Source organism: Cydia pomonella, chromosome 5 (genome assembly GCF_033807575.1).
Source record: "Cydia pomonella isolate Wapato2018A chromosome 5, ilCydPomo1, whole genome shotgun sequence".
NCBI classification, from domain to species: Eukaryota; Metazoa; Arthropoda; class Insecta; order Lepidoptera; family Tortricidae; genus Cydia; species Cydia pomonella.
Genome location: NC_084707.1, coordinates 178,582 through 204,213, shown reverse-complemented (window position 1 = coordinate 204,213; position 25,632 = coordinate 178,582). Strand labels below are relative to the sequence as shown.

The 25,632-nt window shown below is 36.0% G+C and overlaps 3 protein-coding genes across 3 annotated transcripts; all 3 read right to left on the bottom strand.

Annotated features, from left to right (window-relative positions):
- Window positions 1-552: 552 nt before the first annotated feature.
- LOC133518344 (uncharacterized) lies at window positions 553-4,813 on the bottom strand. The gene is made up of 3 exons (XM_061852016.1): window positions 4,615-4,813; window positions 3,799-3,887; window positions 553-2,243 (listed from the first exon to the last, which is right to left on the bottom strand). Exons 1-3 carry the CDS (start codon window positions 4,796-4,798, stop codon window positions 2,073-2,075), a joined length of 444 nt encoding a protein of 147 aa, XP_061708000.1. The 5' UTR covers window positions 4,799-4,813; the 3' UTR covers window positions 553-2,072.
- An 11,643-nt stretch (window positions 4,814-16,456) lies between these two features.
- On the bottom strand, window positions 16,457-17,774 carry LOC133518310 (uncharacterized). Its single transcript, XM_061851982.1, has 3 exons — window positions 17,571-17,774; window positions 17,247-17,317; window positions 16,457-16,851 (listed from the first exon to the last, which is right to left on the bottom strand). Exons 1-3 carry the CDS (start codon window positions 17,671-17,673, stop codon window positions 16,609-16,611), a joined length of 417 nt encoding a protein of 138 aa, XP_061707966.1. The 5' UTR covers window positions 17,674-17,774; the 3' UTR covers window positions 16,457-16,608.
- A 2,120-nt stretch (window positions 17,775-19,894) lies between these two features.
- Window positions 19,895-23,229, bottom strand: LOC133518397 (uncharacterized). The gene is made up of 3 exons (XM_061852074.1): window positions 22,931-23,229; window positions 21,023-21,093; window positions 19,895-20,236 (listed from the first exon to the last, which is right to left on the bottom strand). Exons 1-3 carry the CDS (start codon window positions 23,022-23,024, stop codon window positions 20,018-20,020), a joined length of 384 nt encoding a protein of 127 aa, XP_061708058.1. The 5' UTR covers window positions 23,025-23,229; the 3' UTR covers window positions 19,895-20,017.
- Between the last annotated feature and the right edge of the window lie 2,403 nt (window positions 23,230-25,632).

Here is a 25,632-nt window from a genome sequence, read left to right as displayed (position 1 = left end):
TATCAGGTTCAATACATTTTAGCCATTGATAATCAATTTGTATTACAATTTAATAATATGTGACACTTTCCTTCGCGGTCTTTTCAAATTTTAGTTATTTGCTCTGCTTTATTGGCATTTAATACTATTTTTGCCCGCATTTTCGTTCGTATATACAACAATAATGTAACGAGCATTACTAGATACCTCAGCTCTGCCTTGCCTTCATTGGCCGTCCAGAGAGGAGTCGCTAGAGTATTTATATACATCCATATATCATAAACTCCCTGTAATATATTCAGAAACGATATGCTAACGGCCATATTACCAAACGTGTATCTGTGGTTGTATTGTAATGTTACGATAACTGACTCCTTAATTACATTCAAATTTAGAACATCTCTGAGAAACAAAGAAATTTGATTTGACCTCTATTTTAGTATCAGTCGAGATGATGTTCTATTCGAAATGAAGTATCAGTTGCAAACAATTTTGACCAATCTCGCATGTTATTTCATATCGAACGTCGACCTCGACTCTAGTTTGTCTCTGAATAAAAAAAAACAACGAATCTGTGACGTGCATAATTCATGTTTTTATTAGATCTTAAGTATAAAATAACTTGTTTTATTGAAGCTTATGATACTTATTGATGTAGATAAAGCAGTGTATGTACTCGTAACTGTACATAATTAGGCATTAAAATACTCGTGTGATCCTTCATACTCTACTCATACTTCATACTCATTTCATTCGTTTCATAAACCCACACTCGTATTTTAATGCCTTTCATTACGTAGCAGTCACATAAACAACTATTACATACCGGCGTTGTAAGGACACAGATCTTCCACAATGTGTTAATGTATTCAAATAAGACCTAAAATATTCGCCCTAAATGGCACTTGTTAACACTTTTACCACTTAGCTACGGTCGTAGCGCTACGTCGTAGCCGATAACATAGGTTTCCCTGTATGTAGAGGAAATGCTTCGTAGAGGCAAAACTCTCAGTTAAGTTATTAAAATATTGGTTCTTGGTTTTTTGAAGAGATTAAATAATACAGATTTCATTATTATAAGAGAAATTAGAATAAAATATTAATATTGAAATTGCTTATTATTTGCGTCAGAAACCAAACTAACGAAATAACGTACTAACACGAAGACGCCGTTTACCTTATTTGAAATAGAGAATTGTCAAATATATTTTTTTGACACAGTAAATTTCTTTCGATACGTTAAAACTTTTATCCTTATTCTTTCACTGCAAAAGTGGCGCCATCTTACCGGGCATCGGCTAAAGGGTGTGGCGCCATCGCTCGAAACGATACCGCCATACCTTTGGCCTTTGATATATTAGATGGCGCCACTTTTCGATATTGAACAAATTTAAAACATACCAGTGAATGAATACGGACCAAACTCAAATTTACTGTAACTACAAAGTTTTCTTTGACAATCCACCTCTATTTCAAATTCTCTTTGATGTTACCTACCTTTTTCTAGATAAAGACAAAGTTAGCGTATATGTATTATCGTAAGTATATTTATAGTAAACACCCCTATAATGGAACAGGCACCAGTAATGGGATGGTACAGACAAATCCTGTAAAACAAGTATTTACCATCAGTTTTTAATCGCTAGCAACATTTTACCATAAACAAGAGCCAGAGAGGTGCCTCAGTTTAATTTTTCATTGATATCTGTTATTTTGAAAATGAATGGCGCCATACATTCCATGACTGGAGCAAAAAACTACAGTTTTAATTGGTTAATAATATTGAAAGCAATTGCAGTAGCTTTCATTAAATACATAGAAAACATAAAGGACGAATTGGACATTCAACTTTTAAAGCGTAAAGCGGTAGAAATTTTACAGGTGTCCGTGAAATATCAAAAACACTCCAATTTTCTCTTAAATGTTCCATGATTGGTGCCGTTAACATACCCGTTTAAATATATTGAACTTACAACGCTTGCTATTTCAATTTAATACGTTTTAAAACGGGAGGATAATTAACTTTTAAGTATGTATTTAAAGAAATGTAAATAAAAATACTAAAAACAATCAGATTCCTTTTGATTAATGTCTTAGTCGTCACAAAACTGCGAAACGTTAAATGAGCAGCCGCCGGCAGTATCCGGGCACATGACCGTTATCGGAGAGAACTGCTGTCCCCCGACGGAGATGGAAGGAGGCCCGGCTCTGCTGCATGCATAGATGGATTGAGCGACTAACGTTTTTCCGGATTGGCTGCATTTCTGTGTACATACATAAAGTAAAGTTAAAATAAAACTATGTAAACAGATTATAACTGTCGAGGATAGTGAATTTAAAATACACCCCGACTTTTCTTTTGTGAATAAACTTTCATTCATTCATTTATTCATTTCGAACCGATTACAGCGTCCGTGGTCAACGGAAAACGGTCCCATGTTGACCTTGAACGCTGTAAAGGGTTTATATATTCAGACCCGAATTAATAGTTTTTATGATATAAGTATAGGTAACCGATTACCCTGGCCCATGGAGACCCGCAACACCAGAGAGATTATAAGTGTGTTGATGGCCTTTATGATGTTTAACAAAATCGATGGTCTTCTTTCAAAGAAGACAGATATATTTCATATTGCCCCGAAATCTCCGATCTCTTTTATGATCATTGCGATTTAAATGTTAGCTTTATCTGTCACATATATGTATATTCCTAACCTATCTTCATATACTAACTATCATTGAAGTAACGACCAAAAAACAAAAGCAAATCACCAAGCAAAAGATGGATTTTGGCACCAATACGTTAATTTATTGAATCAAGATATTTCTGGCGAAACATCAAAAACGTCTCAACTAATATTTACAATAAATTTAAATATGTATGACATAAGTCAGAGGACCCCGTGGATGATTGGACAGACAAACGGACCAGTCTAATACAATTAATATTTCGTTTATACCATTTTAGCAAACCTAAAAAAACGTGTTTAATACGAGTAGGTATGGAAAATTCAAATTTGTTTCTAACGGTCTACGGCTTATGTGGTGATACCATCGAAGGCGACTTCCGTCACGAATTCCGAGGCTGCCACGGATGTGTTCGTTACGTATGACATCTCGCGTGACAACAACATTGGCCAGCTGCGTAAAACTTATACACATGAAGGCTTAGGTCTCTTTTTTGTTGGCTTTTTATGTCTAAGCTTGTGATGCTGTTTCAATTTTTTGACGCCGTTATAGATGGTAGAACGCCAAGATGATCTTCTTCCAGCAAGCTCCTCCCAACGCTCAAGGTCGATAGCGCAAACGCTTTGATGCACTTTGAGCGCGACCTTGTACCGCAGGTCCTGACCATCGTGCTTACGCTTACCCACTGCTAACTCAGGGTGGGGAACAGCTTTAGACAAGCGGTGGTCATTCATTTCTGGTCATCTAACTAGGGTGTCAAATAAGACCTTGGTACAAATCACATCACTCAAATCAAGTCAAATCACTCCAAATTGCATTATGTATCTGAAATATCAACTCAATTGAATAATCGTCCCGATTCGAACTTTAAGATACGTTTCTTCAAACAAAATCTTCACTTCTGACATATCCGATCGATATCGTATCATTAGCAAATTTTTGACAAATCGTAAAGTTCGAGTCGGCCCGAATGCGAAGTGTTCTTAAGGTTGCAAGATTTGGCCTGATTGTTGAGGTCAAATACAAACATCGCAACTTAAATAAAAGCTTGTAGATATATAAATGTATAAAGCACAAAAACTTAGCTGATAATTTCCAACAAAATTACGCAAATAGTATAAAAAATCTTACGTCAGGGATGTCAACAATGCCACTGGGTCGGGAAACCTCGAAAACAAAATTAGGCCTCTGCCACGGCGCGCCGTCCGAGCGTTGGTTGCCTGTGAAACATATAGGTAAATTATTTACGTTTTGTATTCAGGTTTTTATTATTAGGTATATTAGTTTTTTCATGAATACTGTAGGATGTGAAAACTTGTTTCATGAAATTAATTTTAATTATAACGTAAAAATAACGGTCGGTATAAACTTTTTATTATCTCATTATGTAACGAAAGACTTTTAATTCTTTGTATAATAATGTTTTTTAAGCTGTAAACAAATTACATTTGAAAACCACTATTAGTACCTATTGTAATTATATCAATAGCTTAAAATAGTTCTCGGGATATTTAGCCATGTGTCATATGGATGAACAGAGTCGCACCCTAAGGCGTCCTTTGGTGAACTGTTTTTTTTTTCACTTTAAAATTTAAACAAAATATAGCTTGGAAAATTAACAAATGTAATTTTATGTAAAAAACAGCTCGAAAGTTCATAAACGGCTCAAATAGTACATTACGATAAGTGCGACAAATAGGAAATTCGAAACGAGTGGCGATAAATTAAAACACGACCGAAGGGAGTGTTTTAAATCGACACGAGTTGCGAATTACCTATTCGCACATGTATCGTACAACGTTTTACAGTATATATGGCCCTTTAAATGTTCGACACAGTAACGTAATATGCTACTTCTCGCACTAGTGCTATAAAGTAGCCCCATATGTACTGTAAAATAATATAAATAAATCTATTGACATTATTGGGGCATAATACTGCCAGAACCTGTCGCCACGGAGTTGCAAAAAGGATTTGAGTCGGCGTTGGCGAAGACAGAATTGGCGTCGGCGGCGGCGAGTAGCGCGGCGAACGCGACTAGCGAGCGGGTGAGCGGCGACATGGCGGCGGCGGCGGCGGGAATACTGCAGTAACAACGCCGATTCCCATTTTTATAATACGCGCTACGCATTATAACAAATAGCCGTATCCATATTATCCGGCTCGATAAATTTATCCATTGATAATCAATTTAATATAATGTTACACGGTTTTCTTCACAGTCGTTTTTAAATTGAAGTTATTTGCTCTGATTTATTTTAGGGGAATTTATTTAATCGTATGGATTATACAAAAAATAGGCAGTTACATAAATATCACAGAATAAAAATTACATTACAATTAAAATTTAAATTACATGTCAATATTCAAAGCGTTCAGGCACGCAATTGCGTCGGGTGTTAGGCGCAGCAGGTCCTCTGGTGGTCCCGAGTATGAGTGCAGAGGGCATCGCTGAATTATATGCTCCATAGTCTGGACTTCTTCGTCACACTCGCACATTGCCTAGTCCTTCCACCCCCATTTATGCAGAAAGTAATTGCAGCGACCGTGACCCGTTCTCAGTCTATTTAAGCGGCACCACAATCTCCGGGGGAGGTTGAATCCTAATGGTTTAGAAGTCGGGTCTATGGTTTCTACGTGAGAGCCAGCAGAAGCAGTGATCCATTCAGTTTTCCAGGCTTCAGTCACATTGAAACCATTTAGAGTTTGAGCAGCAGCATACGCAGGAATTCGGGACTTTAGGCGTTGGGGTGGTGGGTAGAAAAACTGATTGTGGATAGGCAATGCTGGCTTGGAGCTGATCTTCTCAGCTTCTCTCCTGAGTGCATGTTTTCTCCTCAAGTGTGGAGGTGCCATATTGGTAGCCAATGGGAAGGAGTGGACTTAATCGTTCCTGATATACAACGCATAGTCTCATTCAGTTTGGTATCCACCTTGCCCACGTGAGCGCTTTCTGACCACACTGGGGCACAGTATTCCGCTGCTGAATAAACTAGTGCGATACCAGTGGTGCGCAGGCAATCGGCAGATGCTCCCCACGAGGTTCCACATAGCCTATGCAGGATATTATTTCGCGTTGATAATTTCTGGGAGAGCTTCACAAGATGTTCCTTGTACGTGATAGATCTATCACATAGTTTTCAAAATGAGAACGAAACTCCGTTAATATGGGAAGATGAAATTCGGCTAAGCTTGCTACGGACTCTTAACTTGTTAGTTGTCTAAGTAATTTTATAATTATTATCTTTTAATTTGATTATATATGGAAATATATATATTCTACGTTTAGATAACAACACTAATAGGTTACCGTGCAAGAATATAATTATGTTGCATATTAAGTACTAAATAGTCATTCGGTCTACATACTTAATACGTTACGTGTGCTGTAGAAAAAAAAATAGTCACCATAAAAAATCAGCCCAAATATAACGCCTCCGCCATAATCAATGCTCGCCTGTTCCCTGTTCGTGCTCGCCGTACTGCTGAATTCCTCCTTTACTGGAGGCACGGAAAACATTTTTGGTACAGTATAATTATACGGATTTTATATTAAATACCTACAAACAGAAAAAGAAATCCGTAAATATATATTTCGTTCAACAATAAAACATTTACTATTTATTTCATTTGCGCAAAAATTAACGTTACCAATCTGAGAGCACATATGAATGAGTGTAGTCATCTAAAATTATCTGTCAATAAAAATATTTTAATTGAGAATTACAATCATCTTAGAAAATAAATAATGTGACAGACATTCTTTGGAACTAGTATTTTTCAAACTCGATGGGTACTCTGACAGATGACACTGACATCTCAATAGAATTTTCAAAGATTTGGCGCTTTTAGGTTATTTTTTTTTATACTACGTCGTCATCGTCGTCGTCGTTGTAATTTAATCAATTGTTTATTTTTCTTGTATATTTTTACTGAGGTGTGCCAATAAAGAGTATTCTATCTATCTATCTACGTCGGTGGCAAACAAGCATACGGCCCGCCTGATGGTAAGCAGTCTCCGTAGCCTATGTACGCCTGCAACTCCACAGGAGTTACATGCGCGTTGCCGAACCTAACCCCCTCCCGCCCCTCGTTGAGCTCTGGCAACCTTACTCACCGGCAGGAACACAACACTATGAGTAGGGTCTAGTGTTATTAATTTATATAGAGTTGACACTTGTCACCCTACCCATCGACAATGAAATAAAATATATTGATAATCTAATATAAAAGTTTGATCGGCATATTACCCTAACCAGTAGTGCCGACGAAGCTGAGGATCCTAGATTTAGTTTGGCTAGCCATTTCTGTCAGTATAAAATGGCGGTAAATTTAAAATGTAGGCCGGAAGGGGTGTGCTCTCATAGAAAATTTGAATTTCGCGCCATTTTCTACAGACAAAGTGAGTTTGCCTGAGTATATGTGTGTGTTGAAATGTTAAAAATATTTTGATGAAAAAATGAATCCGTGTCACGAATAGTCTCAAAAAACTGACTGTTAGTTGTCAGTGATTTCGTGTAGCCCGAACCAGTAGAAGTTAGAATCCCTTCGACATCAGTGGGGTTAAATTTTTTTTGTTTTTTCTTTAATAAATATTAATTAATAAATATTATAGGACATTATTACACAAATTGACTAAGTCCCATAGTAAGCTCAATAAGGCTTGTGTTGAGGGTACTTAGACAACGATATATATAATACATAAATATTTATAAATACTTAAATACATAGAAAACACCCATGACTCAGGAACAAATATCCATGCTCATCACACGAATAAATGCCCTTACCAGGATTTGAACCCGGGACCATCGGCTTCATAGTGAGGGTCACTACCAACTAGGCCAGACCGAAAATTTAAATTTTTATTAAATTTAAAAGTAGAAACACGCCGAGAAGTTACAAGGGGGGGGGGGGTGGAATTTTGTATGGGGAATCAATAACCGCTGAACCGATATAGAGGAAAATTGGTATGTAGAAAGTGTTTGTTATGGAGAAGGATACAGAATAGTTTTCAAACCCAAAATCCCCCGTAGGGGTGAAAAGGGGGAGGAAAAGGGCTTTAGCGGAAAATGGGGTTGTATGGAGAACCAGTAAAAAAATCTTATTGTATAAAATATGCCTCTAGATACGTATTTCAGGATTTTTAATAGTTACTCACCCCTACCCTTTAAATTAGGAGATGGAAGACTGTCATAAGCAAATCACAAAAAAATCCCATCAAAAACGTTTTCATGTAAAATGTTGCCAAGACGAAACCTCGAGGCTCGCTCTGTCAAAACGTCTAATAATCTCTTGTACGAGTACAGCCAAGCTTCTAACTCTACAAGCCCTAAACAAATTCTACACCTTAGTCAAAATCAGACACAGTGTTGTCTGAAAATGTTTTTTAAGCTATTGCATAGCTTCTATCGCGGGCCTTGAGCGCGGGGACCGAATCCAGAAATTCCGTAACGAAAAAACCTCACGCTCCCCACTTCGTCTAACGTCGTTTCAGTTCGGCAGTCTTCGACACGGCGTTGTGTGCGTGCGATTAGACGTATTGTACTACTCAGAGACTTGTCATACGCTTCGCTTGACAGACAGATGAAGTGTGCGAAAGGGAAGCCATCACGTATATGAACAAGCCACGAGTGTGAAAGAGGCAGACTACATATGAGAAAACGTAACCATTTTTTGAATTCGAAGGCGGCCGAGGCGGCCAAAATCATATTGCCGTATTTTTTAACGTTAAAAATATACGAGAATCAAAATCAAAAATAAATATTAAGTAAGTAATTTAGTGAAGATGGTGTCATGTTGTGTGCCGGATTGTTGTGTTTCAGGGCCAAAAAACCCAGGGAAATACTCATTTCACAGGTAATTATGATAATCGTAGCGAAATTTTCGTAACGATATTATATCAAATTAACAGCATAAAAAGTGTAAAAAGCCAATTTATACAGTTCATTATAAGTTTTTCTTCAATTGTGTGTTAATATTTCATGATATTAGTCAATAATTTAGAATATTTTGTGTAAAAACCTAAACTGTTACTTTACGCTAGGGCTTGACAAAATGTTCATATGACTGTATCGATAACTTGTCGGTATATTAGTAGGTATGGAATTAGTTGTTCACAAGACATCATTAAGATATTAACCTTTATAACCGACGTAAAATAATAACGATTGTTATAATACCTTTTTTGAAGATGCACATGTTCAGCGATAAATTTAAACTTCACTTTCCAACACATTACTTACATTTTAACCACTTTTCCACGGCTTTGCCGCTAACACAAGGAAACACAAGACAGCGTATACACACCCAACCCAACTTGTCAGGCGGAAAAGGCGCGAATTTCAAATTTTCTTTGGTAAGTCAACTATTTGCGCCTACTGTTAACACTTAGCATGTGTTTGTGTTAACGACATTGCACATGTTACACCACTCACACCCGCATACGACAGAAACCTGCTTTATCAACGCGAGTCACCTGCTTTACCGACAGCGCCGGGTTCCATAATGCTTGATCGGACTACGTTAGTAATTTAGTCAAGTAAAAACGAAAAAACGTAAAAAGAGCGTACCTGGGTCGCCTAGCAGGACGTCCTATCGGACGCCCTAGGTATCGCTGGAGCGACATGGTGGAGGCGGATCTGCGCGAGCTTCGAGTCGACAATTGGCGAGAGGTCGCACAGGACCGAGAAAAGTGGCGCTGTCTTGTGTCGGAGGCCAAGTCTCATTTTGGGTCGCTGAGCCAACGGAGTAAGTAGTAAGTAAGTAAACGTCCCAGAACACCAAACCAGGTGAGAAAAATAAAAAATCGCAATGAGTGGCGATACGATTTTAAGTCGACACGAGTTTCGAATTAACTATTCGCAAATGTATTACAATACATATGGCCCTTAAAATGTTCGATATAGTTACGTAATGTGCTAATTATCGCACTAGTGCGGTAAAGTAGCTCCATATGTACTGTAAAATAAGTAACAATATATATTTGACCATTGTGACACATGTGTACCTATATATTTGACCATTTTGATGCTGACTGAAACGACTGTAACTGTAGCCTCGGTTATCACTATCAGTATTGTTATTTACTATGCGTCCGCTGTAAAAGAAAATTAAAGGTACTAAAGGCGCTAATAAGGTCTAATAGTAGTAATAATACTCATACCTATTACATTTTTTATAAAAACAAACACATTTGAAAAAGTAGTCGATAAAGCAGTTAAACATCGATAGATTATTAATATGTTGTAACATGACATCACTATTTTTGTTCGCACATAGACAATTTACGCACACACTTGCATTTCATTTTTGGTCACACTTTTGAAGTTTGACAGTCGTTCTATACTATCCTATTTCTATGGTACTACTCTACGAAACTCGCACGAATCGAGACGAGCTGCTCCGAAATCGGACAAATACATAAGCAGCTGTTTATAGTAATCTGTATGTATCATTGATGTACGTAATAGGGGTAGATGAGGTACCAGGCGGTCGATCGTGAGCCACAAAATATAGGTTCCGGGACCTATATTGAATTAGTCGTATGGGTGACGCTGAAGTGTCAACATTGTCATCAAATTCGATAAAATATTGCCAAAGAATGCCGTGTTGCGCCTTTTTCCAGTGCTTCAATAGCTCCAAGCACAAAAACAAAGCTCACGGTATCACTTTTCATTCGTAAGTACTATTATAACATTTGAAAACATATTTTTTCTAAATAAAATTAAAAATTTCCTTGTTATTGAGTGAGAGCGACAGCTAAATAATGCATTACCCATGTGAGAAACACGTTTATCCGAGTGTCAAGTAGGCATGCCCGCTTCATGCAGTGCATGCATGCCCGAGTCAGCAATTTTTTTTATAAATAATGCAACTTTTTAAATCATGTGCTCCTATTCCTTGAAACTATAGAATGTAACCGGTTTTTATTTTAATATAAGGTCACTGTGGGCAAGACCGTCTACAAGGCAAGTCCGTCAACACATTATAACTTTTGAATTAGAAAGCGTTTGCCGCTTTGGCGTCGAGTTTATAAGTCAGTTTTTCGTGCTAGTTCCCTCACTCTAAAACAGGCGAAGGCGCTTATTCCCATGACTTACAACTTGTCCAATATAAGTGAATCCGTATACGTATCGTAACTATGAATAAACAAGGTTCACACTTTTATATTGGTTATCTTGAGTCGTGCGCTCGGTGAACGATTGGAATATATAAATACCAGGAGTAACTACGAATTACCAGTGTTTACATTATCTCTTGTCAAGCGTACTTGTCTTTTCCGAAAAACCATCAGAAGTGAAACCTCGAGATCCCTATCAACTGAGATCATATCATTATACTGGTTTACTGGTGGTTGGTTATGGTGGTATTAATATCAAAGAAAAAGAAATACTGCATAAATAAAATAAATAAATAATTATAATTGCATAAGTTGATACAAAATGCTATGCAATAGCTTTACCGCGGCAGTCCCCGAGTGCCACACGTCTTTTTTTTTTAATATGTGGCTTGGCCTTTCGTTACTACAAGAACTGTGTAATAAAAAATAATGCTGAATAAATTTTTCACCTTACGACCATGTGACGGTAATGATTCATTATTTGCTGCTATTAGCAGTTATTGCTGTTGGTAAAAAATACATACATGAAAATAAATACACGTATATATATATGACAGTCCATATCAAAAGGGTCCTTATGGCAGTCGGCGCTTACGCCTTTATTAGCGGCGCGCACATAATAATGGTGAAATGAAAATGAAAATGAAAGTGTCCAGCTGTCAGCTATAAATAAATAGTTCCCAATCTCTCCAGAGTAGCGCTAGAGTAGCTAAGAACCTTATTGACGGAGTGAAGTGCGCTGTCTATGATTGTAGCGCCACCTATTTATGGTTTTTTGTCGGGCAAAATTTGGTATATGGAGATTTTGTTCCTTGCCTCTACCTTGCATATACGCGAAGTAAGCGCCAACTGACATAAGGTCTGTCACATATCAATATTATTAAAATCAAAGACTCAGTGGCGGATTAACCGAACAGCAGAAAAAGCATATGCTAAGGGCCCCGCGCCTAAGCGGGGCCCCGCGCTCCGACCCTGACCATGCGATTTCGGCACGCGGAACCGGCCAAGTAGAACTCGCACTCCGCGGATCCTGTACCACCACATTTTATTTACAATGTATTTTTTTTCGTAACTCAGTAACAATATTGATCAATTATTATTATTTGTTATTATCCTGTCTATTTTTCTTTACAACGATACCAAATTTAAAGATTTTTTTAGGCTTACGCAAAGACCTAGAGCAGAGTTTAGCATAATACCGAAGGTGCAGAGTGTTAGGGAAGGTGCAAACTTTTGTGCATGGCTAAGCTGCAGGAAACGGCAGAGCTCGGAAACGAACAAAAGAAGATACTGTAAACATATTAGTGAAAAGCAAGGAAGGATGATTTATTTACTAATTATTATTTCAAATAACAAATTGCACCTTACAGCTAATGCCTAATGATGATCAGCTTTGAGCCCGTAGTAGGCCAAAGGACGCGCTCCTCTACGGCTGGCCGGGCCCAAAATATGCCGAGTTGCTGCAAAGCTGTGATACATATGATCTAATTGTCAAAATGTTATAAAAAGAAAACAGCGGGGCCCCTATGCAGGGCTTTGCATTCGCATAAGCCGGATGTAAAGCCCTACATAGCCGATACCCAAAGCATCCCAGCAAGTCGCACTTTCGAGCAAGAACTAAGGCCGAGCAGCAGGCGAGCCGAGATCAATTCCAAACTCTGTTCTCCTACAATTCAGTCTTTGCATGGTGGCGCGCCGTGATTGAACGCTCCGGGCCTCCACCCTTATACGGAGCTCGGCCTACGGCCTCGTTCACACTCTGGCATTGATTTCATTCTAGACTCTGCTTTCCTGCAGCTTGGCCTTCGGTTTCGCACGGGAACGCTACGAAATCGGGTGGTCCGATCGGTCCGGATATTCAGCTCGTGGGGCTCAGCCTTCGGACTTGTTTTTTGGCTCACTTAGCCATTAGTTCCCACTTCTTAGGTCTGACTCACTTTTCACCTATTTTTACAAGCTTTTATTAAACTTAATAATCTTGATGTTGTTAAACAGTATCCCTACATGCTTTAACTTGTAATACTCGTAAGTTGTTTTCAAAACCTGCAAACCATCTGCAAACTATTTTTTTGACCATTTGTCAAAATTTGGCAAAATCGACCTAATCTGATGATGAAAACCGAAGGTAAGGAGGAAACCTATATAAAAGAAAGGAACTGTGATAAAATAACCCAACTTCATTAAGATTAGGCTCTTTTAAAATGTATTAGTAAAAAAATAAAAAGATCGAAATTCCTCCCTACATTTTTTTTTCTTTCGGAGCGATTATTTCCGAAAATAATAACTTTATTTAAAAAAAGGTTTTTGGAGACCATTATTCGTTTCGAAAGAGCTTATCCAACCATACGCCACACTACAGGGTCAAAGCAAAAAAATATCAAAGTAAAAACATTTTGTACGAGAGGTATCCTAATTTTTTTTATAGTTTTTATTTTACCCGTTCTGTCGCAATGCATGATTTATGTATCCATGCCAAATTACAGCTAGGGTAACGGCGGCTATTAACGCGGGTATCAAAATCGACGTCTAACACCGCGGTGTTTACAAATACGCATTTTGCAAGCAAACAGATCTATTCTCTAAGAAATAAAGCATACACAAAACAAGCTCATTCATTGGTCTATCGTGCCCATTAGTGTGCATTTGTGTGAGTGTAACAAAAAACTCGCGATTCGTCAGTTTGTGCGACGGCGGCGCAAGAACCGGTTGTTCCATACAGACGCGTGACTCCACAGGTAAGTGCACTCCAATCTTACTTAGTGTTTTACGTAATAGTTATGGCAAATAAACTAGTGCAATGCCTTTTAAGAGGTTGTGTATTGTTTTCTACACGATTTTGAATTACTTTTAACTTAGTTTTTGACCGGGAAATACGTTTAAAATTGAAAATAAAATACAGCGGTGATAGGCGCCAATTACTTCTGTGGTAAGTAATTCCGTGGTATGCCACGTTAATAGAAAAAGTGGTAGTTTTGTTATTTACTCTTTAGTTTTGGTACAAATTATCAATTTTATAATTTCTTTTATTTATTCCAATCTTGATCTATTCACGCTATTAAAGAGCTATTTCCGTGGTGTGGAAAGTATTCAACTAACGCTTAATTTTTAACAAAAACTTCAGCACCGATTTCCTTGTTTCTATGGGAACCCTTAATCTGTCAACTTTTTTTTATTTTGAGTTAAAACCTAAAATTTACTTGCCAGTTATGTGATTTTGTCTTTACAAGAAGCTTGTAATATACGTGTTTGATTTGATTTGAAAAAACATCTGTGTTTTATTCTTTTTAAGGGTCGGAATTAGGTTTAATTAAACTCCAAATTAAGCCTATTACCGATGGTATGATCAGATTACCCTCGGTAATAGAATGTATAGAAATCTATTACCGACCCAGAGAAATATCGAATGGGTCGGTAATAGGCTCTTAAAGAGTTATCTATTACCGAGTCACTATTTGGTATTGTATTGAAATATCGCATTTAGGGTACCGCAAGTACAGATTTCGTTGATAAAATTTAGACTTCAGTTATCATTATCAGATTTAAATTCTTCTGTTTTCTGATTCAGTTATTACTCTGACAGACAAGGAAGGGTACCCAACTGCCGGACAATTCCGATTAGATTTTTTTTTATATAATTTTATTTATACAGTAGTCCAAAATCTCAGACATGTTTTTTTTTTAGCTATAAGAATCAGCAATACGAAAAGTACTGTGATTTGTTAGTTATAAACGGGTAAATTATAACACATAATATGTGAGAGACTTTATTTAACTTAAAAACCTTATCAAAAATATTAGAATTAAAAATTTTCATGTTTTTATATATAGTCGAAATTTTATAATGTGGACGTTTACCATTTCACTGTGGTAAACTTTCACTCAGGTGGTAAACGTCCAGCTTATAAAATTTCGACTATAATTTACGCTGTGCCTTATGAGAAAATGTTACTTACTTGTTTTTTTTGTGCAGCTAATTATGTCAGTAAGACAAACTCTTATCAATCTTTATAGCATTTAAAATTGCTTTATTTAATAACAGGCAGGCCTATTTGTCATATACGTCCTTAGTAAAACTTTACTAACAATAATTTTTGTTGTTTTACATGTAAAACATTCAACTTATAACTTGTTTTACAGGTACTCGTGGGTACTTGGTAAGTTAACTATTTAATAGTATTTGATTGTGCCAAAGTGTAATTATAATCTCTTCGAATACATCTCTTATTTTTAAACATACTCCTATAGTTTTATTTTTTATTTTTGTGTCATTATTAAACTTAATGACACAAAAATAATATACAGAACCCACGTCGTTATTATTGTTTTAACCCTCGGTATTAGGTTTCGAATTTTGAGTTTGGTTTCTGTTAACGAGTGCAGAAAAATCATGCCAATTGTACCCTCGGTAATGAAAGCTCAATTCGCGATAATAGAATCACAGCCTGTCCCTTGCCACGGTAATAGAAGATTTGGTCATTTTGGCTTCAAAAAATATTTTAATACATATAATAACCCAAAATGAATCCAAAAACGTGTGAAACGGAAAGTTCATTAAATACTCTGATGAAAAAAAAAATCCTGGCTGTTAGACAGCATTGATACCCTTAATTTTTGGATCTCTTTTGAAAAGTTCCTTAACTACCACGGTAATAGGTGCCTTTACCCTATCTAGCACTAAAGATCACGGAGCAAACCCTCGGACAGACGGACATGGTGAAACTGCTTATATAAGAGTTTCTAGGTGACTACGAAACCCTAAAAAATACACTGCATAACATGTTAAAAACTAATAGAGAACGAGTGGACAAAAATTAAGACATCGTAAAAATGTTGTGATGGTACTGAATCCTCGGGGTGCGAATCCGAGTCGCACTTAATCATTTTTTTTTCAAACCAGGGGGGCCCCGCGAGCTATTGTGCTAAGGGCCCCGCGCCTTCTTAATCCGCCCCTGCAAAGACTAGATAATAATATTCAATCCTAAATATTAAAAATAGAAACTAGGTTAAAGAAATGTTAATCTTGTTAAATTGAAATAGAATAATATTTTCATTGGCTTGCTAATGAAGGCATAGTTTTATTTCATGAGAAACATTTTACATCGAACATTTTCTGAAACTTCTCATACTTTTCTCACGGGTTCAAATCCTAGAGAGGGCAAAAAAAAAAAATATTATATATATCGTTGTCTTAGTACCCACAGACACAGGCCTTATTGAGCTTACTGCGGGGCTAATGTCCTATAATATTTATTTATTAATTATTTATTTAATCATGTAGGTAATGTGTCCATTTGGTCTCTAATACTGCGAATGTATTCAAACAAAAACTACATTCTTTCAATACTTAATGGGTTCAAATAAAATATCTTGGGAATAAATGCTTTATTTGATTTTAATATATATTGACATATTAAAGTCCTTTATTTCATTATCAATGTCAGATGACACTTATCAAATCGCTGTAACAGGCTTGGTGACATATCCAAGATAACTGTTAAAAATGTAACAAAATCATTATTTAATATGCATTCCATGCATTTGTATACCAGTGCTGCCGTCGGCCAGGTCTATTTTTCTGCTAGGTAACTATTTGTCAATTAAAAATCGAGCACATAACGGATTTGGAATTCTCAACGACGATATTTAAAACGAAATAAAATGAGTCTGTTTGCAACTGTCAACACGAGTTTTATTGATAATCTTTTATCGACCAATCGATACAACGTATTGAGATGGCAGATTCGAACAAACAATTTTTAAGTTTCTATCGGCGTTTTCTATACAGAATTAACACTTAGCTAAGTGCATTGATCACCACGTTAACCCAACACATTTCCGACCGGCGGCGTTGGCGCCGTCACCATCTTGCAGTACTGCGTCACTTGCACTTCGAGACGCGAGCAGCCAGGGATAGTATGAGAGCACCCGATGTATACAGCCCAGAACGGAATAGTAGTGATATCGGTACCCAGCATAAGCGAGCGCAGTTGGGGCTTAGAGTATGGAGTGTTGCACACGCTGATATAATCGCCTACTAACTCTCTTCCTGGTCTGGAACATTTCTGCACATGGCAAAAAACAATCATTAAGCGAGGTTTAGACTAGCAAGAACTTTTATGCAATTTTCATTACATTGCGGTGTCTGATCAAACTTTTGAATGCAGTTCACTTTAGTAGTCGGCAATGCGGCGTAAATTGCATGCAAGTTCTTGCTACTCGTAGTTTAAGCCTCGATTTAGATTATGATTAAGGTTTACTGTTACATTAATGTTTATGATAAAAAAAAAAACACAAAAAACTTCTAACCTCGTGTTTATCCACTTTAGGGGCGAATTTTCAAAAATCCTTTCTAAATAGACCTCTTCATTATTTGAAGAATATGTCTCAAATTTCAACGGCTTATATTCTATAATATAATTTATTATCTAATGTAAATATGTTTTTAAATAAATCTTACATCTGGAATCTTAGTGGTCGCATCACCAGTGCCAGTTAGCACAAAATATTCATAGTCATCGGTTTGCTGGCCTGTGAAACATGAAGACAATTTCATTCACGTAACGTAAGTGACACGTGTGATTAATTATAATTTACATATTGTAACTAATATACAGGACTCTGGTTACATCTTTCTATTTTTTGAAAATAAAGAGAACACAGTTGCAATTGAGTTTGGATCTTGAAGGTATTTTAATAAGGCTATCAAAGTGCATTGTAACGAAACGGACACTACTTATACTTACATAAACTCTGTAGAACTACTGAAAAAAAACCTAAATACCTCTACTCAGACTGTCGCAAAAAGGGTTCGTCGTAGCGTCGGCGGCGGCGAGCAGCGCGGCGAGCGCGAGCAGCGAGCGGGCGAGCGGCGGCGTCGGCGACATAGCGGCGGCGGCGGGAATGGTGCAACGGCGTCAACGATTCACATATATAACGAGCGCTGCGTTATTATAATTGGCAACCGTATCCATCCATATCCAATTGCATATTATTTTTATTAATATTATTTTTTTCTTTAGGCTGCCTGTCCACTGGAGCAGAGGTAGCGGAGCGGTGTATGAGATAGAAATCCACCAATAGAATTGAAATGAGCCACCGTTTATGCAATTCTATTGGTGGATTTTTTACTCGCTCACCGCTCCGCTGCCAAACCCTACTCAAGGGAACAGGCAGCCAAAACATGGCCTTAGTTTTCGCTTCCTCTATCAATATTATTATGCCAAAGAATATATTTTTCAACTCAATTTTGAGTGAAGCTAATTTAAATGGACTGCTAGCCGTTTATAATCAATCTGCATTTATTTTCATTAAGGGTTAAACTAAAACGTTTTCTTGGCAGCCGTTTTAATTTCCAGTTATTCACTCCGATATTGGTATAAAATACTAAACCTATGTGTGTTATTTTGTAGATAAATAAACAAACAAACAAACATTTCGGGGACAGTCTTACACATATCGACCGAGCCTCAAACCAAGCAAAGCTTGTACTATGGGTACTAGATAGAATCCATAACTCAGAAACAAATATTCGTGATGAACATACAAATAAATGTCTATTACATTATTACTTTTACAAAAACAGTTTTCTTTTTTTTAATTTACTTGTTCCAATTCATGACTACTTATTGATGAGAGTTAATGTTAGTTTTCTTTAAAAGTCGTAATGAACATAAAAACCTACTGTAATGTAAGAATAATAAAAACATACATATTTCATATTTTATTACTTACCTGTTCATCATTTTAATACGTTTATTTTTTAATATTGAATATTGAAAAACTATTCTTAATAAGTTGTCTGAATGAAACGGAATAGCTGCCGAAACGCCTGTCAAAGAAGAGGCGTTTTTTCTTACTGCAAGCATGTTTTAAGTTTCCAAAGGCAACATTCGATATTGTTTTTATACAATTTAAATATACGATACACAAATAATCGTAAATACGATACTTAGGTAATAATAGTACAATGTTTTATATTTTCAATTCTTTCTGTGTACAAACATGCATAAAAAAAATTATACGCGATAATAATTTCGTTTGAATCGTTTTTTCATGAATATTCTATCGCTGTGATCAAATACAATATTTGGTATTTCTAAGATTCATGCAGTATAGTTAGTTACCTACTTTTTTCCTGAATTACTGGCATATTCAAAAATATATCATTTCTTGTTTTATTTTGACTAGATGCGTACAGCCTTTGCTTATAAAAAAAAAATTCAGCTGTTTATTTCAATAAAAATCACATTACATAATCTTAAACTTATCTACTAATCTTAAATTCAAAAGATTTTTTGAGTTAAGGAGTCTTATATGAAATATTTATACATTTTAATTATTATTGGTTTTAGGTACATAGGTCATCTAATTAAATGATTTCGGTAGACTGCCCTCTTATTTTAATAAAGTATTTTTTAATGGTATTTCTAGCTTGTCCACTTGTTCGTCCTTCTATAAGTTAAAAAACATTCCTTTAAGGCATTTATTTCATCAAACTTTTTTCAAATAATCGTAAGCGAAGATGTCCGTTTTAGCTTTGGTTAAAATTCTTTTGTATGTTCTACTCTTCGCATTTCAAGCCCATTCCCTATTCAACGACAGCAAAAGTAAGTTACATGGTTTTCAAACCACTATAAATTTGTGTCAGAATTTTTGGGGGTTTAACAGTGGCGAATTTACCCTAAGGCAGGGGTTCCCAAAGTGTGCGCCGCGGCGCCCTGGTGCGCCGTAGAAAGTAAAGAGGGGCGCCGTGAGTTCTATCATTATCCGAAACCACAAATATTCGCGGGTACCTATTTGAGCGCTCGCATCGGTAAATAATATAGCGTCGTGTCACTCTTTTTCGACCGTGATTTTAAATTTACAAGGGCGCCGTTGCAAAATACTAAACTTTTAACTGCGCCGCATGTTGAAAAAGATTGGGAACCCCTGCCCTAAGGCCAAGTAGGCCTGGGCCTAGAGCGGCGAGATAGGGGCGGCACTCGGCAGTCTACCTCTATGATGGGTGCGCTGAGAAAGGGGCGGCTAGTACTTATTACAGGGCCTGGGGCCTAGAGCGGCAGACACTGCAAATCCGCCACTGGGGTTTAATAAAATACTCAATGATTGAATGCTTTAATTGATTTTAATTATACATTGAGAACGAAAGTCAAGCAACAATACTTAAGTTTCGATTCGCGTTTTCCATGAACGATCTTCACTCGGCTAAGCAACATGATCGCCACAACGTTAACCCAAGAGCAGAGGCGTTGGCCCCGTCACCATCTTGCAGTACTGCGTCACATGCAGTTGGAGCCGCGAGCAGCCATCGACAGTCTTAGGGCAGGTGATGTACACAGCCCCTAAAGGATGGGCTATGCCCATAGGTGTCGCCAGTTTAGGTCTGTGGTAGGCGTTACACACGCTGAGATAATCGCCGACTAACTTCCTTCCTGGTCTGGTACATTTCTGCCCACAAAAAATACAACTCTCAAAATAAAATATTTTAGTATCACTTTAGTTGCTAACTGGATATCGTATTGCTTTGTGTATTTCATAACTATCAAATCCCTTAAGAGGGGAGTATACAATGCGATCGTCCAAACAAAAAGAGAAAACATTTTTCCACTTCTAAATATTTTCCATTTTTCATGATTTTTTTAGTATGTTATTGACTCAACGAAAACCTAGATTTATAGGTCTTCCTTTTTTTTTAATTTGCAAAACAAAAAAAAATAATAAGCGAAATCTATAAATCTAGAATATATTATGCTGAAGCGACCGACATCAAAAACAAAGTAAATTGTTAATATTTAGTTTTTCTCCCGAAATGGAATTTCATAGAAAAATTACCAATATTAAGTTAGATTCGTAAAACTTTTCTTCCTTCTTAAGAATTTCAAGGAACCTTAACTCTATGTTTTGCGTTTTCTCGTCCAGAAGTTTCTTAATTATCTTTACGACTTCATCATCAGATCATCTTCATTGTAGCTTGTTATTGCATTATTTGTTCCTAATTTCAACTCTTTTAATTAGACACCTAAAAGTGGTTCAAAATATTACAAGATTTTAATCAAATAAAGTAAATGCATTTAAAAAAAAACCTGGTGTCACATTATCAACTAGTATCAACTTCGTTCAAAAGTGGTTTAGTATTCGAAAAAAGGAAATCTGAAGAATGATTTTTACGTATTATCATTGGAAACCGACAATTAATATTATCCGCTATAAACAAAAAAATTTAAATTGTCTTACATCAGGAATTTCAGTGACCGAATCACCAGTGCCAGTTATCACAAAAGTTTCATAATCATCTGTTTGTTCCCCTGTAAAAGAAATGACGTAATAAATATGATAATTTCTAAATAATATATATACATATATATATATATATATATATATATCTTATCTGGTTTCAAACTGTCATACTTGTAATTTAGAGTTAACAGAATAATAATATTAATAGAATCACGTACTACTTTGCGAATATCCATATAATGTAAGCAAAAAATATTCCGTTCTAATCACCAAAATATTAACTTGCTAGGTACTCAATAAAATGCTAACCCGTTATGCTTATGTACTTGCGTATTTTTTACTTCTGATTGTAGTTTGTTATTTTTTTACGTATAGGCTATATTATATTTGTCTATGAATATTGCCTAAAATTTAGTTCGTTATTATTAAAAATTTAAAACAGAACTAGCCAAGACAAATCGTGAAGTTTAATTACATCTCAAGTGAACGTGAACTTGGCACCCGTATACTCGTACAAGTAGATCTCAATTCTTTTGCCGGCGAAGTTAGCAACGACGGATATATTTTGAATTACAAACAACAAATTAAACACAAATTTTTCTTTAGTTACGTAAGCACCTCTCTACTCTCTAACTCGCTCGAAGTGATCCGCATGTTACTTGTATACTTGGGTACATAATATATTTATATATATAATAATTATGTATGTATTTTGTGTATATATGTAATGTATGAATAGAATATTGTTATATTGTTTAGAATAACTTGATTTGTGTTTCATATTTCCTCTCGTGTACAATCCTGCACTAACTACAAGTTTCTGTTTGACGCAATGGTTGACTGGTAGAGAATGCCTTAAGGCATTAACTCCGCCATTTGTACAATTTAATATCGTGCAATAAAGTTTAAATAAATAAATAAATTGCTAAATAAATGATATTTTTTGGAAAATATTAAAAATCATAAAAATCATTGTTTCTTTTTCCTAGGTTTGTAACCACACAATTGCCTAGCTGGATGCTTAATTTCAACTTGCTAGGTTATCTGGAAATGGGTATAGGGTTTTCATGTTAGGTAAGCCAGTGAGAAAAATCCAGAAATTTGTATGTTAACATCCGGTTGAGATATATTCAAAAACTTAGTTAGCTTACTTAGTTACTTTTAGTTAGCCTTAAGGCCGTCCGCTATCTGAATTACCTCGCTTGTTCCAACTCCCTCTAACCCCCTTCCTCGTTCTTCACCTTTACAACTTGAATTTGCACAAGCAAACAAATTATTGCGTTCGTTCGCTAACTTAAAACTCACTCGTTCCCTTTGAACTTAAATAAACAGTGTCCTATCACCAATAACTCTCAAAAGTTAAAATCGTACGATCAATTCACACAGAATAATTGCGCTCGCATCGCGTTGACTGACACAGGCTCCCCGTCCGACGGCCAAGCGAGGTGAGTGTCTCGCGTCGCCCGCGCAGACACCCGCGCGCCGGGGCAACGTATGAAGTTGAATAGTATCGATTTCTCAAAAACTATTTATATCATTGAAAAATCGGCCGACGTAATTCAAGTGTACATGTGTGTGTGAAGTGTTCATTATTGGTTAAAGTTATAATGTCTAAGCGTTGCATAATAAGGGAGTTTATACGGATTTTAATCCGAGAAAAGGGTTCACAGAAAAAGTATGTTTGTTTTAAGTATCAGTAGACGTAATTAAATACTCGTAACAATCACCATGCAAAAATATTCTATGCAGAACTTTATTGCTGCCGCGTTCTAGATATTTATTTGTATTTTTATTTTCATTGTGGGAGCGTAGTAAGGTAAAATTATATGCAAAAAATAAGCAAGTAACCACAAACGGAAAATCTCTGTAGAAGTACTAATTAATAATTTAAAAAAAGATAATTACTTCTGCTCAGGCTGTCGCAAAAAGGGTTCGTCATAGCGTCGGCGGCGGCGAGCAGCGCGGCGAGCGCGAGCAGCGAGCGGGCGAGCGGCGACATGGCGGCGGCGGCGGCGGCAATGGCACGTCGGTACTAACAATGCATATTTATAACATGCCCTGCTTTATTATAATTGGCAACCGTATCCATCCATATCTAATTGCTGTATACTATTTTTAATTAATATTTTTTCAATAAGATTGCCTTTTTTCACTGACTTGGTTATTGCTTCCTCTATCATGGCGAAAATTATAAACGTATTGATTTTTGGTAGGTATAGAATTAGGTATCTGCGAGGTTTTGAGTCAAATAACAGGAAATTTGAAAGAAAACGAAATTTGTTTTCAACTAAATTCGAGTGATGGGCATTTAATTCGATGGCTAGCCGTTTATAATCAATCGACAATTATTTTGATTTAAAGATGATTTAAATTATTTTCTTAGCAACCGTTTTGAATTTAAATTTGTTGCTCTGATATCGGTAAAGTTTATAAAAATAATAAAATTCTAACTCGTACCCGTGATTTTGTCGGTAAAGAATACACAATACATTAATGTTATAAGTATGTATTATTGAAACCTTTTTAAAAACGTTATTTTTCCGCGGTTAAAATAATTTTATTTAGATTTTTTCAAACCTCATAATTTTAATTTTGAAATGGGTGTAGAATCTGTAGAGTTAAGGCGTATATACTTAAAAGTTTAGCTCTACTAGATCTGGCAATAACTTTTTGACAGTACGATTCATATAGTCGTGTCTGTGTCGCCACATTTTATTTATTTATGTATTTTATTAATATAAAACTTATTGCACAAAATACAAAAAACAATGTACAAATGGCGGACTTAATACTATTCTCTACCAGTCAACCATCAGGCGAAATAGAGACGTGTAAAAATGGTGCAAGGAGAAAGAAAGATGATATTTATTAGAACTGTCGAAAACAATTTTACATAAAATGTTTTTGGTGGGATTTCACTTCTTTTTGTAAGTTACTTATTCCGCATGTTGCGTAGTAATTATTGTAAATAAATTTATATTACATTACAATGCTCAATTCGTCTTCGTAGTTCTATTGAATACAATTTTAATGATCAAGAATACAATTATTATGATTGTTAATTTAATTTCCCATGATGTAATACTATTACGGTGTTATTGCGACTTATGAGGCTGAGGTTATAAATAATTCATAAAAGACACCCAATACGATATGAAACGACAAAAGGAAGGCCATACAAACAAAAAGGCGAAACTTAACGGCACATTACGTCTTTGTTAAAAAAGTTTAATAAACTCATTAATGGGTCCACCGGTCGTGTTCATAATAATTTTCGTGGAAAGTAAGGATTATGTATGTATGTAAGTATATACTTTATTGTACATAGAAATAAAAACACGAAAAACACAGTTACAGAGTTAATTAAATACAACAAAGGCGAACTTATCCCTGTATGGGATCTCTTCCAGTTAACCTTTGAGAAAATGAGTAAAACAGAAGTAACGGTGAATGAATGACAAACACAAACAAAAGTGTACCATCACTGAAATTAATGAAATGCACGTTTTGAATACACATTGATACAAATAACAGGATTAACAAGATTACACAATATTTTAGATTTACGGAGCGATTATTTCCAAAAGTATACACCAAATCGAAACACGCTCTCCGCAAACTTATAACAGTTTAAAGACTTATGGAATGATATGCCACATGATCATTTTATTGAAAAAAACTTTTTTTATATAGTTACATGTATGGAGTGCTTCCCCCGCTGACATACGGTCAGACGGACGGACGGACGGACATGACAGAACTATAAGGATTCCGTTTTTGCCATTTTGATTACGGAACTCTAAAAAACTGATATATGTATTTTATTATCTATCTATAACAAGGTGGTCCTATATCAATTTTCAGATCTCTAGAGACAAACTTGCATCCTCTAGTTTAAGATTGCAGAATTGATAAAAACTTGCCAGACCCTCACTTACCTAGGCGTACCTACTGGTGTTTCCGAAAACATCAAACATTTCCTTTTTTACAAGCTTTTATTTAACTTGCCCTGTTAGTAAGTATGGGACAATTTTTGCAAGTTAAATTTGACCCACTTTCCGATTTACGATGAAGCTGAAAATTTGCATAAATATGTAAGTCGGGTGACAATGCAATATTATGGCACCATTAAGCTGATCTGATGATGGAGACAGGAGGTAGACATAGGAAATCTGTGATAAAAAAAATGCAACCTAACTGTGTTTGGGGGTTTTAGAATAGCCTCGATGATTATTAGTTGCCTGTGGAAAAAAAGTACAGTCAGTGATTAAAGCTTGTACCAAAATGAAATTTTTGCCAAAAACTTATTATGCAGCGTTTACGCATAAAGTAAATAGTCCAAGACCGCCTTCATTGACGTTAATACTCTTATTATTAAGATGTGTCTGTAACATGAATAAATAAAAAAAGGCATTATTGTGACTAAAAAGGGTACCAGTACCAGCTCAATATCATGTAGAACAGTCTCCGAGGACTCGGCAACTAATTGTTTATTGAATTGTCATCTTTCTAATATTGTTTCAGCATTTTTGCCGCGGTAACTATTTTAATTAAGAAACCGAATGCTGTATGATAAAATTGATTAAAGATAGATTTATAGTCCAGCT